At 36.1% G+C, this 15194-nt stretch overlaps 1 protein-coding gene across 1 annotated transcript; it reads right to left on the reverse strand.

The window, feature by feature from the left end:
- Positions 1-662: 662 nt before the first annotated feature.
- On the reverse strand, positions 663-8100 carry LOC149806431 (uncharacterized). The gene is made up of 2 exons (XM_089953177.1): positions 7932-8100; positions 663-7389 (listed from the first exon to the last, which is right to left on the reverse strand). Exons 1-2 carry the CDS (start codon positions 7954-7956, stop codon positions 6596-6598), a joined length of 819 nt encoding a protein of 272 aa, XP_089809303.1. The 5' UTR covers positions 7957-8100; the 3' UTR covers positions 663-6595.
- Positions 8101-15194: the final 7094 nt, after the last annotated feature.

A 15194-nucleotide genomic window follows, 5' to 3' on the forward strand; every position in this document is an offset into this window, starting at 1 on the left:
GCCTAGTGGATGCGGGAGGTCGTGGGTTTGATCCCCGGCCGAGTCATACCAAAGACTTTTTAAAATGGTACTAACAGCTGCCTCGCTTGGCGCTCGTCATTAAGAGGTCAGTTGTTAGGGCTGGGTAGCCTGGTGTCAGGATAATGTGACTAGGTGGGACATCATGCTACATGTCTGTGGCATGATGCCCCAGTGCTAGACGTCACTATAAACTGCCACACTGCAGACATTATTAATGAAAAATTGTTAAAGCTATGTTAAAAATCCAAATCACACACACAAGCACCGAAGTGGGATGTAAAGCATTTGTTGATTTTATGTTTCATGGCACAGCAAGAAAAGTAGGTTATTTACTGGAGAGGCAATTGGAGTAAAGTGCCTTGCCCATGGAACCAGCACCTATTTGGTAAGAAGTCTGACACACCAACCACTGAGCCACAGCAGCTCTGTAAAAGATTAATTTTTAAAAATAAATGGCTACAGGTAAAAACTTGCTCATTCATCTGCTCCACCAGCATCTATAACAGATGTGTGAAGGAAAGAAGACGGTACCCACAAGCGTGACTCTATAGTGTTGCGGTGCGGCAAAATGTAGTTGTCTAAGAATGTTTTGTCCAATGCTTTTTCCTTCTTTATCCCTTGTAATAACGACAGACACATGGTTAATTTTAGAATTTATTATTCAGAAAACTTGCTACATATGCTAACTAATAGGGGTGAAACGATACACCTCTGTTGAGTATCAATACAATTCATGCTACACAGCCAACGATCATGCTACACAGCCAACGATATGACAATTATCAATATAGCTGCATAGTCTTCATCTTTCGAAGTTCTGGTAGGATGGTGCAGTTTAACACGTCGACACGCTGGCTGTATTTCCAGTATTCGACAGACGCTTAGTAGACTATTCATATGCTACTCTCTACCTAAACAAGATCAAACAAAATTTAAAAAGTACTTCCAAACAGACTATCTGTTGGTTGTCTGTGACTTGAATTAAACTATTTCAGGCTGCTCCATTTGATGCAGAATTCTTCTTGGTCACTATGCCATTATTTTTTGCATGAATGCTTTAAAAAAATTGCCAGCTTCATGTCTTCACTTGAAGCGGAAGGCAATGAAGTGTTGTTTTCAAAACAAAACAGTGCCATTTCCTGGTGCATTGATAACCTTGTTGTTAAGTTCTGAACATAGAAAACAACCAACCAAATTCTTCAAATCGTACTTCAAGCATCTGCATAACATTTAGAATGACCCCCCTTCCCACTGCTTATTTCACACTTGTTTCCCACGTCAAATTGAACTAATTTACTAGTCATGCAAAATCCACTTTTGCATGATCTTTCTTTGTTGTGTTGCATCTGTCTGTATCAAGCTGGAATGCAACGTATCTGGTGTGTCACACTGAACAAGCTACAGTTAGTTCTGATCGGTGGTTACTGTGTAACCTAGGACATGAAAAATTTCCACCAATCTGAACAGAATGTTACATATTTCAGAGTTCCACACTGGAAGTGGATCCTTCAAACTAGATTCAAGTAGAAAGTGGTTATTAAACAATCTGTAAAGTACTTAAATTACACATACAGAAAACAAATCTGGAATGTCTTCTTTACATTTATATGCTGTCAATGGCTAAACCTGCCAACAGGTTAATTTGTAGAAGGCGAATGGGTCTTGCCAATAGTCTTTTAAGTGGAAGAAAGAAAAAAAAACAACAAGTGTACGTGTCCATCTGGTGTCGCAGTTTTAAGACCAAAAAAAAGGCAAACTAATAATTATCATGCTGATGGAAGTAACTTTGGACATTTTGTATTGATTCTTCACCTCTTGTAGAGATATGAAAAAAGTATTGATACATCAATCGTTTCACTCCTACTAACAAATGATCAAAAATAAAAATGTACATAAAATCACTAGAGACGTGAATCAAAATGATGATAAATACAGGTAATTTCATTGGCAGTGAATATCAGCATGATGCATATAAAGAGATAGCAGCATTTATCGAAATCAACATGGAGAATTGTAATGATAGAAAATAATGCACATTATCAATATAGACAAAATTCCAAGTAAAACTTGTTCAAAACCCCACAAAAATGTGTTTCCCATTAAACCGGTTTTAAATTAGGGTAGGTAGGTATTTCTTTTAACATACTAATATATATATATATATATATATATATATATATATATATATATATATATGTGTGTGTGTGTGTGTGTGTGTGTGTGTGCTTCAAATACTAAATAAGCTCAATTAGATGCACAAATCAATTTTGGGAAATTTTTAACCAAGTTGGGGTTAACAGTGCCAAGGTCAGCAAAGAAAAAAAAAAAAAACGGGTTGTCAACCAACAAGGAACACATTTTGTGGGGGGCCCTAAATTCCAAAATGTAGAATGTGCTCATACAGAGATGCATCAGCTCACTAGACGTAATTTTCTGTATGAAAAAAAAAATAGTATGAAGACAAGTTCTTACCATGGACAGGAAACAATAAATAAATTGCCATAAGATGTACACAATTAATAAAGTGATGAATGCTGCACTAATTAATTTGTAGAAGTACTTGAAAATTTATTTTGTTCTCCTTAAAAGACAAGGTATTATGGTAACTGGGTCAGTAGTATTTTTGGGAGAAGCATGGTTTGGACAGATTTAAATGATGCACAAACAAGAAAATAAGTGCCATTAGCATCGTGGAAACAGCTTCAATCATAATTAAATCACTTTGTTAATTTTTTTCTTCTTAAATAGCCCAGCCCCTCACACCCATGCAAAGGCAGCCTGAAAACAGGGTTGATTCAATAACTAGAACCACTTTTTACAAATTTAGCCTTATGTTGAACAACACAACTTTAAATGTAAACAGTGAACATTTTGGGAAACTTGACAAGAAACTGTACAGGGGAAAGATAAGACTGGAGTGCACAGCTGCTATAACGTATGTGAGAATTGCTTATGTTCTTTTGAACATATCACTTTCACTACATAAAAAGCAAATCACTGATACAACCAGCATTTCCCCAATGATCTCTTAAAAGTCACTATTAACTAGACCCCCAATTAACAACTCTGAAATAGTCCACAGCCACATCCTAGCATGCTTCCTTGGCACCACAAAGAGTTAACATGTGCAATCAGCATGGATTTGTCCTTAAGCAATGCCCCCCCCCCCCTTGCAGATATGGAGACAACAGCTCATTGGACTCTTCACAAGGATGCAGACATGTATTCATACCATTTTGTCATCACTGATATGAACACATCTTGCTCATAATCAAATTCATCTGAGAACTTACTGATACAAGCTTATATAACAAGTCTGATACAGATCTGTAAAGAAATTTGTTCCCTTAACATCCACAAGCTCAGCTAATAAGATGCAGGACTAACTTGTGTATACATAAAGATGCAATTCATAATAAAACTTGTTACAGATCTCGATGACACATGCTTAAATAGATATTGGATCAAAAAGATATGGTCTGGGAAGTGTTCACAGCTCTGCAAAATGGATGCAAAATCACAATAATTTTGGGCATCACGAATAATCAAATTTGTACCAGTCTACAAGTTTATGTACCAAATGTTATAGAAAGCTGACTAGGCACCAGTCAAACCATGAGATAAACACTGTCCAGAATGGACAACCAGTGTACATCAAATTTTCAAGCCCTGCTATTCTTTGTCTCATCCATCTACATTTTTAAACAAAAATCAAAATGTACTGATCACTTTCAGCTTTAGAACTGATCCATGCATTAAAAATGCCAGTAGGCAAATTACTTGGCAAGTTGTGAGATTTTCCAATACCCAATTTTCACGCTAATATACAAACCCTTAAATACCACAGTATTTTTTGTATTACTATTATATCAATGTTCCCCATTACTAAAATTCATCAGTGATCAGGCCAGATGTCTCTTTTTTCGTTGCTCATGACAACACTAGCCAATCTGTTTATGAGAGTATGGCTGCAAACTGCCTCCTATTAACAATTATAAATTTAATTAAAATAAACAAAACAATGTTTTATGTATGTGTATATACATCCTGCATTTAACAAAGACTAATTCAGTCACACACAGCCAGCAAGTACTACACGACATCATTCATACTGCATATATGACACACACTGTGCTGCAGCTCAGCCTTGGCAGAAATAGAAAATAGGAAGTGACCTGTAGGTGCTCCCTAAGAGTTTAGTCACCTGTGGTGGCCCAGTCAGGTAAAACAAACAATGCCCCAAGCTACATTAGCTTACAGCACATTGTATACTTGGTGTCCTTCACAGACTTCTTAAAAAAAACTATCATTGAGCTTTTCTATTCTCTGGGCTGGAAAACAACCTTTTTCAATTATAGAAACATATTGACAATTTTAATAATCAACCCTTGATGTTGGATCATTTTCAGCATGTATTAACATATTTATAAAATGTAAACACTTCCAATTTTTGAAATATTTTTACAAATAGTTTCCTAAACTTTAAGTTAAATGTTATCTAATTGTATCCAAAACTACTGAAACCATGTTCTGAATTTTTAGGTTCCAAATGTGACCTTGTATTTAATCACTTGAAATTTTTTTACTTAGCCCCTGTTATTAATTGTAATACACTCTGCATCATACACATCTTTTAAAATTTTTTAAAAAATGTAGGAAGATGTGAAGTGCATGTTTTTCATTTTTCTTCAAATCTTTTAAATACAACTTGCTAAATATAGTGGGCCTTTATTGGGTGGAATCAGATATAAAAAAAAATCATTGTATATAGTGTGCATTTGATCAAAAACATGTTTTTACAAATTTATGCTTTTGTTGTGCACATAATCCCTACATTTCAAGCTACACAAAAGATGTTGCTCTTGACAACAAAAATGAACAGCATTTTCAGTGGACAGAAAAAGAAACTGGAGATTTATTTTTAAAAAAATAACTAGAAAATTCATTAATATACACTAGAGTTTAAAAAAAAAAAAAAAAGATCCCCCCCCCCCCCCGGAAAACATTATCTGGAATACAAGTCAATGATTTATGGTCTGCACCAGTTATAAGGAAAATCAATTACCTTGTGATTGTTAATTATTTCTAACTCTATGCAGCATTTTTTAGTTGCTTTAACAATGTTTCCATCTACAACAGAACTTGCCTAACCTCTCATTTTGCTTGTACCCCCTATGCAGTTTAAATAAGAAAAGCATCATCAATATATAGATGCACAAAAGAGGGGTAATTTCATGGACAAATATATAATATTTAACCCCACTGTTCTGGGTGGGGTGGAGGGTCCCTAGCACAGTCAACTGGTGTGAATTTCAAACCAACACAAGTTGCTTTAGAACCACTATATGTGTAGAGGAGCGTTTCAGTTTCCCCGTTAACAGCTGTCATTTAAATATTTGACTCCGGCAAGCTCTGAATAATTCAGTAAATTCTCCAACTTTGTTACATTCCTTTAAATGCATGTATACAGGAATATTAAAACTAGATACTGCATGTTTTGTGCAAACAAAGTTTTTTTTTACTGTCACAGAAACCCCCAAAAAAGGAGTTAAATCTCTAATGTTTTCATCACTTAAAATTGGGGTGGGGTACAAGCTGGAAGGCAAACTATTACTACATTTCAAAATATGCTGCAGTGTTGAAAAATATGTAACTGTGGACCAACCAGCAAGAAACTTCTAGTTCATTTCTTATCAGCTAGCAATTTACTGGCAATCACAATTTCCACTAGCAAAATGCTAGCTTGCCAACAAAATTTGTATGCCCTACTTGTGAATTTAAGGCTCTGAATTGCTTTTACACAAGCTTATCAACTCCATGACAGGTAGCGAGAAAAATCTTAAAACAACATTACATCTTCAAAAACAACATTCTAAGAAGTCATTCAATCAACAAGGTAAAATCAAGTCTTCAACAACTGTGTAAAAAGGAAAATATTCAAGAACCTGGTTTCTAAATCTTCGTGTTATAAATAGCATTCATTCTTTATCCCCAAAGCGTCAAAGTTAATCATTTCAGTCCTTGGATTTTCCTTTACATGCATGATCACAGGTTCTCTCAACATAAAATAGTACCACTGTCTACTCTAGAATGCAACGTTCATGCAAACTTGTCAAAACTCACAAAAAGAAAGAAAATGTCCAGTTTTTGCAATCACATTTGCAAACCTTACCATCATTTCTTCAGGGAATCACCCCTTTTATATGGAGTGAATCGGAGGTTCTTCAGTCCAAGCTATTGCAATAAAACCAAGAGTACAAAACTTGCAGAATACACACATGATGCTGTATATCCTCTTTAGCTCACTAAACCAATGTTTTCGCATTCTTCTCGATGAATAAAATGTCACAGCAAAAATGAAAGTAATAAATGCAGTTATTGTCAATTATGATGTGATTATGATCCAAATATATAAACATAAAAAATGTCTGCACATGAATATTTAGTCCCAAGTTAATATTTCAGTTATGTCACGGATTGTTGCTATCCTATTTGCATAGTCTCACATGTTAGGTGCAAGTCTCCTGTGAAATCATGGAATGAATTTGTTTACCTGGAAGGAAAATGAACATCATCAGTCAGATTCTGAATGTTTCTGCTCTTGCAGTTTTTCTATGGCAACATCAACAAGCATTAAAAATGAACGAAATCGTTCCTCTCTATTTAAGGTATCAGGAACAGATGGCGGAGAAGGTGGGGGAGTGGTGCTGGTAGAGGATACACTCTGACCATCAGAGTGAACATTGCTGTTGTAATGCACAATGTGAACTGGTTGTTGGTAGCTAATTGGTTCTCCATGACCAGATATAGGAAGCGTTGCTGTATGAATGTGGCCTATTCTGTCTGTTGCGGACTCGGACTCGGAGTAAATATCACTTGACGAAGACCCTTCATAATCTGAAACATATCCATCCGTGTCCTGAATTGGTGATTCACTGCCTTGTGCACAAACCTTTTTACTGCACTGTTCAATTCTAAGTGGGGTATAAGTACAGTAATTAGTTTCACTTTGTAACATGCGTTCATCAAACCTGTCAAGCAATGATTGTTTGTGTTTACGAGTAATCGTATACTGAAGAGGATCATGGCCATCTCTTTTTATCATTTCTGGTAAAATCCTCCTCCTTGCATTGATAAACCAATTACATACTTGTAAAACGGTAAGGTTAGCTGAATTGGCAAGGTAAACTTTCTCCTGGTCAGTTGGGTAGGCATTGTATCTATGTTCATAGAGCCAGGATTTCAAAATCCTAACACTTTCCTTTGGCAAATTCCCTCTCCTTTTCTTCGAGTCCGGTTCATCCGAATCTTTAGTTGATCCATCTCCCGAGTCGTAATCGTGTTCCCAAGGCTTTTCTACCTCGCGCGCTGAAAATAAAGAAGTTATATATAGAATAAACAGCGCGGGAATCAGAGGACGCAAATGTCAAACAAACAGAAGTAGGTCATGAGAGTTGACAGATGTCAAAAATGCCTCGCCACGTTTTAAAGCAGAATATCAGGCATCAACACATATGTAGTAAATAATATCGTCAAAATAAACTGGCGAATTTTTGAAATCCATGGAAACAAACAGTATGAACCAACGGGACTTAGATTGGCGCCCTTTACTACGCAATCAGTGACAACAAAGGGCAATATGGCTACAACATTTTCAACTGTCAAAAAATAGTACACGTTTTATCATCATCACAATCATTTATAGCGTACTAAACGCATCGGTAAAATAAATATATAATATCCAGAAAACAATACAGTTTTCTGTTAGGAATCAACAGTTGAAAACGTCAAAATAAAGTTCGTCCTTACCGACCACGTGTTCTTTGAAAACAGTTTTAACAAGTTGTTATTGATTCGACAGTCAAGTAAAAACACTTGGCAAAAAAAGTTATTAATATAAATGATCTTACCTCTTTTCGGTCTATTTGTATCCATTTTATCTTAATGCAATAAAAAGTTAAGTTATTAGTGCCAGGTAACCGTACCACGTTGCTCCACGCGTTTCTTTGTAAACCTCACTGTTGTAACCACGCGGTCAATTTTTGGCAGTAGCCTCGTTCGTTTGACAAGCGCGCTACACCACGTGGTCTATGACTCTGCAGCTGACGACAATTTGATTGGTCGGCTGTCAAAAGCTATTATGGGGTCAAAGGTAGAAGAGATTAGTTGTGTACGAAATGTCACCGGCTCCAGGCCAGGAAGTGTTGTTACTCAACGATCAATGGCACCCCAACAAAATAAAGGATAAGAAAATCGTTAGTGTCAAATAAAAGGGATAAATAAAAATTCCGGTAAGCAAAGAATGCTTATTCAGGCATAACATGGCATGCTGTATCAGTGACGCGTTTTTTTTTCTTCTTCTTTCTATTAACAAACATTCAAGAGACATAAATTTTCCCACATGCTATTGTATTATACATAAGCGGGATTTCATGTAATGGTGGAGTAGCAACAGTAAATATACTTATAATGAGGTTTTTATTTTATTCTAATATCGAAATACAAAAGCGAAGAACAGTTATAGAGAAGCTAAAGTGTCGGTTGTAAAAGTTTAATTTGAGACAATAAGACCATCTCAAATACAGGGCTGTTATCTCTTTAATTTATTTGAGCTTGTTGTCGTCTCTTTGTATATCGATTTTCTACAATACTGGAATATAAGTAACAGAGACAGTTAAATGAAATTCACAATATTCCTATTGTTCTTTTCGTAGTACACAATGATTATCAAGTTGATCTTCTAAAGCAGATGTTTATAATCTATGTTGAAACAAGGGGATATATAAATTAATTATCCAGTATCACACACACACACACACACACACACACACACACGGCTTAATTTGCACATATATCCAGCCTGAAAATGTAAAACAATGAAAAGCTCCAAACAAGCATTGCTCCCAAAGAAGGTTGATTTGCTTCTTACAAAAAATTCCTTTTGGGATAGTCATAAGTTTCTTAGGGAAACAATTTTGGTTCTAGCCTGAGAAGTGCCAGGAAGTTATAAAAGAAATGCACATCCTCTGTTCGATTTAAAATGTTCGATACTCTTAGAATGATCACAATAACATTTGAATTTTTTATTTATTAATATCATATAAAAGAACCAAGAATAGTAATTTAAAATTAGCGCATGCTGTATTAGACTCAATTTTCAAAGTTTTAAAATAATTAAATGTCAGTGTATTAAGAACAAGAGTAGTCCCATTTGTAATCATGGGTAAACTTATTTTAATACCATGTAAGTGTTTCATGATACTCATGCAAAACTAGAAACATTAATTTTGGCCTGAAATATATATATATATATATATATATATATATATATATATATATATATATATATATATATATATATATATATATATATATATATATATATTCGGATTTTTAACGTAGCTTTATCAGTTTTGCAGTGATATCGCTGTGATATCTGCAGTGCAACAGTTTACAGATGTTTAGCATTGGGGCATCATGCCGCCGTCATATAGCATCATGTCCCACCCAGTCACGTTATCCTGACACAATCCTCTTAATGCTGATCGCCTAGCGAGGCATCTGTTAGTATCATTTGTGTAAGTCTTTTGGATGACTCGGCCAGGATATGAATCCGAGACCTCCCGCATCCGAGGCGGGCGCGCTAACCGCTAGGCCTCCGGAGCGGGGGGGGGGGGGGAGATGATGGACAGATGGTCTCTGAACTGAAAACCGCTAATTCACTAATTCCCATGTACAGCTAGAATGCTAGAGGGACTGACAGACCGGTGGACTGTATTCAAGATTATGTACCCTATATAAAGATGCGGCAACACTATTCCATTATCACTAGCGTACAAAACAGCACATGAAACTGATTACTAGGTATCGCGATAGCTCAGTTGGTAATGTGTCGCGAGTTCGATACCAGCCCCAGTCAGCAGGGGTGTTCAACGTGTGTTATTCGGAAAGGCACTAACACTTCCTCCGCAAGATATAACAAATAATGTGTACAACAATAAATACAAATCCAGTTACAAATATACTACCGTCTGTGTTAGTGACAGTTAAACTTGGGTTCTAATTATAAGGCAGGAAGGGAACCAGTTTTGAAACTGGTGACAATGATTGGTTGATAATGAAAAGGAAAACAAAATGAGAGCTGATATTTTTTATACCTGAAAGATATGATGTTTAACTGATGGAATTTCAGTCATTGCAAAGACTAGACCTTTGAAAACTCAGTACTGAAATTAAAACCTGGATCGTTTGGTGCGGAATTGAAAAGCCGTGTTTCAAACAGATATATATTTTTAAAACTAAAATTAATGAGCATTTGGTTTTCTCTACACAGAAAATTGCATCAAGGACATGTCTATACTAATAAATATAGGTTTGATCACGAGCATTTATAAATGTGCTGTTATTTAGTTTTTAATGTCGTGGTGGGGAACATATAATGGTCAGCTATGAAGTTTTACGGATGTAGGCCAAAACATGTTTAGAGAATAAATCTACCATACATGGAATGTCTGCTTATAACTGTGGTTCTGGGTGTGTGTGTGTGTGTGTGTGTGTGTGTGTGTGTGATTTAGATTTTGAATGGAGCTTTATAAATTTTAGTCATATCGATGGCTACGATGTTTGCAGTGTGGCAGTTTATAGTGATGTCTAGCACTGGGGCATCATGCTGCAGACATGTAATATCACGTCACATCCAGTCTCATTATCCTGACCAGAAATAACAATAACCTCTTAAAACTAAGCGCAAAGCGAGGTATCTGCTAATACAATTTTGATAAGTTTCTGGTATGATTCGGCTTAGGCCACCGGAGCGGTCACTTTATCGGACCACTTTGGTTATTTAAGAAATAATGATTGGCCGAGATGTTTGAAATGCGTGAAACTTTATTTTCTTTCTCATTCACAGCTTCTCAACCAGTCCTAGGGTTTAATCCATTAGTAGGATTAGCCGAGATGGTTTGAATAGATTGGGGGCGGGTGGGAGAAACTTTGGCAAGATTTTTTAATTTGTCTTCAGCAAATAACTTTGCCGACAAACATCTGCGGCATAGTTGTGTCTCTCATATATCGCCGATGTGCATATTTTTGTCTCGCAGAAATAGCCATGATGGGCCGAATACACGTGAATATTTGAAAATAATGTCGTGGAAAAGAAGAGAACATGGTATAATCAAATATTAGACATAAAAACTGCAACAGCTTGTTCAAGGCGACTTTCTAACTGTGATGTAATTCAAGCCATGGGCGCCCGCAGGATTTTTTTGCGGGGGGGGGGGGGAGGTCAGTCAATCACGGCCGAGAGAGTTGGTTGCCTTGTTTGTATAGTAAGTAGTCTGAAACTAAAGCTAATGTTTGCTAAGCGTTTTGAACAGAATCTTGTGACATATTTTCAGCTTCATTTGCATTATTAAATTTGTCGGAATATATATATTGCATTATGATTTCGGTGAGTCACGTGCCCCCCTACCCCACGACCTATGCTGCGGGCTTCCGTGATTCGCGCCACATTGCGCGAAAAGTAAAAGATGTTAAAATACAGTCAGCATTAAAGAGGATCGGATTAATTAATAAACACTTTATTTATTTTGCATTTATTCAATTATTTATTTGTGGTAGCTTTTGTTTTCTTTTCAATTAAAGCCCCAATGTCGCCCTTATGTGCAAAAAGTCGTGTATGCCAAATCATCTGAATAAGAGTGCTCTTAAAACTCACTTATTTTGACTGCAAGAACAAACTTAAAGACCTAATAATGCTTCCTACCTTAATTATTGTCAGCATGTTTGTTATGTTTTCTAATTTCATGGTGTTTGTTTTTTGTAATCATATCATTATATATGTTTTTTATCTTATAGGTGCTGCCTAATGTTGTAAAGTACTTAGAGCTTCTAAAGATTAGGTGCTATACAAAGTCCTCATTATTATTATTATTATTACTGAATCTTGAAAGATACGGGTCCCAAACATCGTTGCGTTCCATTAAAATAAGAAAATATCAACGTTTCTTCACATTATGATCCATGTAAATTCTCCCTCAAACTGAGAAACCCAGCAATGTTAGCAATGGGCAAATGAATCCGACCTTTATCGGCGACATTCTTGGGCAAAACAATTTCAGTCGAAAGCTAGAACACAAAATTTGATGACGTCACCGCTTTAAACAGCAGATGTCAACACCACGCTGTTCGATTTTTTCAGTCCGAGTTCGCCCTTCAGATTAAATCAAGCGCCCCAGCTGATTACAAATATTTACCCGAGTCTTATCCAGTCTAATGCATGCTTTTTCTTCTCAGACCCGCTTTTTTTTTTTTAACAAAATAAAGCGGGCTTACCTCTGTTGATTACCTCTCGAATCAATTTGTGCATCACGTGCAAATGTTGTTATTATATTAGTCGCTAACGGAATTGTTCGAATGTATCAGATCACTACTTTTGAAGCACATCCGATAACGAACGGAATTACGAGCGACTTCGTCGAATGAATTAAGAGGTGGCACCTCTTAATTCTAAAATGAATATTTGAAAACCTTTAAACCTAACATCTCGAATATTTCAAAGAACGATTTATCTCATATAGCTTTTTATACAAACCATTTCCTTCTTTCCAAACTTTAGTTACATTGGAAGAAAAGTGAAATTTATCATAAACGGAGGGATTGAAATAAGAGGATGAAACGTGTGCCACGAGAACATATATTTTAAAGTTAGTTTTTGCTGACCTTGATTACGTTCAAGCAACAAATTCTGTTGAAAGAATGCTGACGCGAATTTCTCTCTTGGTCGGCACAGTTATTTGCAGTAGTGGTATTGGAAGGAGGATAAGTATAAACATGGGCAGCAGCAGTACAGCTTTCTGTAAGATTTTTCAAATGCAAGCAGTGGGTATCGTTTAACAGATATATATATATATATATATATATATATATATATATATATATATATATATATATATATATATATATATATATATATATATATAGCGGCTAGTATATTTGGTTGAGTAAGAAGGACTATGGGTACTAGGTCAGTTACCAAAGTAAACCCATGCAAACACCAATATATTAAAACTTCAATAACTTTAAATTTATGAGTTCTCATGATCAAACCTGTATTCATCAGCATAGATGCATCATGGATGACAGCTTCTATGTAGAGAAAAACCATGTAGTCTGCGGCAATTTCCAATTTCTGGACCTATGTGTGTTTGAAACAAGTACTTTCAATTTAGAGCGTTTGACACTGTTTAGTAATTAGCATTTATTTGAACTAGTTATGTACGTATGTTGCCGGCTATATTTTTCGTTCTTTCTTTGCTTCATTAAATGATGGTAAATTACGTTTATATGTAAAAAGGGTGCGGTCAATGCTACAGAGCAGAAGAAATGTAAAGAATTGGAAGCCTCGTCTTTGTAGAAAGTGAGAAACCTCACGTCCAAACAACTGTTTCCTTCAAATTCATGATTTTCTGGAACTTTTTTGTCTATCCTTAACGTACTGTGCGCTTCTAGATATTGCATTCGTACGAACGATCTCTATCAATTTCTGATATAAAATAGTACTTCAAAGTAACTACCAATAATTTCACAATGCACTATTTCCACCACCACTAAAACCACAATGACAACCACCTCTATGACCAGCACCACCATTTCCACTCCGCTATAATGAGGACAGACCCAAAACATATTTATTCTACTTTCATTTTCTAGGAAATTTTAATCACAGTTCCAGTTTCGCTTTACGAATAAATAACAAGAACAAGAAATATGTAATAGTTCTAGTTCAAATCATACAATTCAAACGCGCTGCACTATCATTGTATTATCGCGTTAGTTCGTAAATAATATCGCGCACACGACAGGTGCATTACAGAGTACCAGTTCAGTTCGACACCTTTCTAAACATGACATGACGTGATCAAATACAAGGCATGTACAATCCAATAACTGGATGAAGACGACCTTCAGCCTGTCTAATGCCCCGCGCCAAATGGTGCGAACTGCAACTGACATGCAGTACCGTTGCCCAATGTAGGTGAATGGACCAAAAGTTTGTTATTTTTAAATTCTTTCCATGATTTTTTGTGTGCAGTTTTGTTATTGTTATTTAAAAAGGACAATAATGAGTGTGTCATCTACTCGTATATACCAATGTACTGTTTAGTGCTCATCGTTGCAAGCCACGGGTGACAGTCTCCCAAGGCTTGAGAAGGTGTTTAGTGCCGTACTCAGAAAATAATTGCTAGCCTTGGTGTTGATAAAATGGAACAAATTCATACTTAGAATTTAGCTTACCAAGGTCAAGGCCGAACCATATTTCTGTCTACATACACTAACAATCGAAATATTTCTGCGAGACAAAAAATAAGTATCCGATGTATATCGGCACAATAATAGGTGCGCTCTACAGATATTATGTACTTTTGAAAGAGTAACAGGTTTACGGTGAAGTTTTTTGTTTGCATTTGCAACATGCACAATGGAGAGAATGTTGGCATATCTCTGTGTTGCTTTTGTGTACTATGGCTGACATTTCTGTGTATATTTTGCTTGTGGAAATTGTACACGGTATCAAGCATACTGATAGCCAAAATGGCTGCTTCCGTGAGTAAAAAAACCCAAAGGCTGCCAAAATTTGTCAAAAGTACACTATCTTGAGCAGTTGTTAATATAGGACAAACAAATTTTGACAGGCTGGATAATACTAACATCAGAAAGTGCAAATAATGAATTCCACAATATGTACAAAGTATATTAAAAAAAAAAAAAACAGTTATCAGATCTATTTTGTTTTACACTTTACCTCTGAAGTTAAGAAAGTGAAAATGACCAAGCAGAGCAAGCAGTTTTGGGAAGGTTGCACATCTGCATGAAGGCCAAATTATACACTCTATCAGGTCCGGGCCTAGAATGTGCGGGGCCCAAAGCAGCATGCGGGGGCCAAAGGCAGAAAGCGATGAGCGAGGGGCCCCAAGAAAAAAAATTGCATTGTGGAGCTGATTTTTGAAAGCGATAGGCCCAAGGAGGTTGCCTCGTTCGCCTTGCCCTAGGGACAGGCCTGCACTCTATAACACAAAACTCAATCATACATCAAAATAAAGGGAATTGAAAGTTGTATGATCGCGTGTGTGTGTGTGATTGGATTTTTAACGTAGCTTTAACAATTTTTACTC

This window comes from Sinohyriopsis cumingii, chromosome 1 (assembly GCF_028554795.1).
Source record: "Sinohyriopsis cumingii isolate HCF-2022 chromosome 1, ASM2855479v2, whole genome shotgun sequence".
NCBI classification, from domain to species: domain Eukaryota; kingdom Metazoa; phylum Mollusca; class Bivalvia; order Unionida; family Unionidae; genus Sinohyriopsis; species Sinohyriopsis cumingii.

What these genes read in the sequence shown, in the direction of transcription:
- LOC149806431 (XM_089953177.1), bottom strand. Translation starts at nt 7,956, where the DNA reads ATGGATACAAATAGACCGAAAAGAG. An exon ending in TACAAATAGACCGAAAAGAG is followed by an intron (nt 7,390 to 7,931) that starts GTAAGATCATTT and finishes CTTTATTTTCAG; the next exon opens with CGCGCGAGGTAGAAAAGCCT.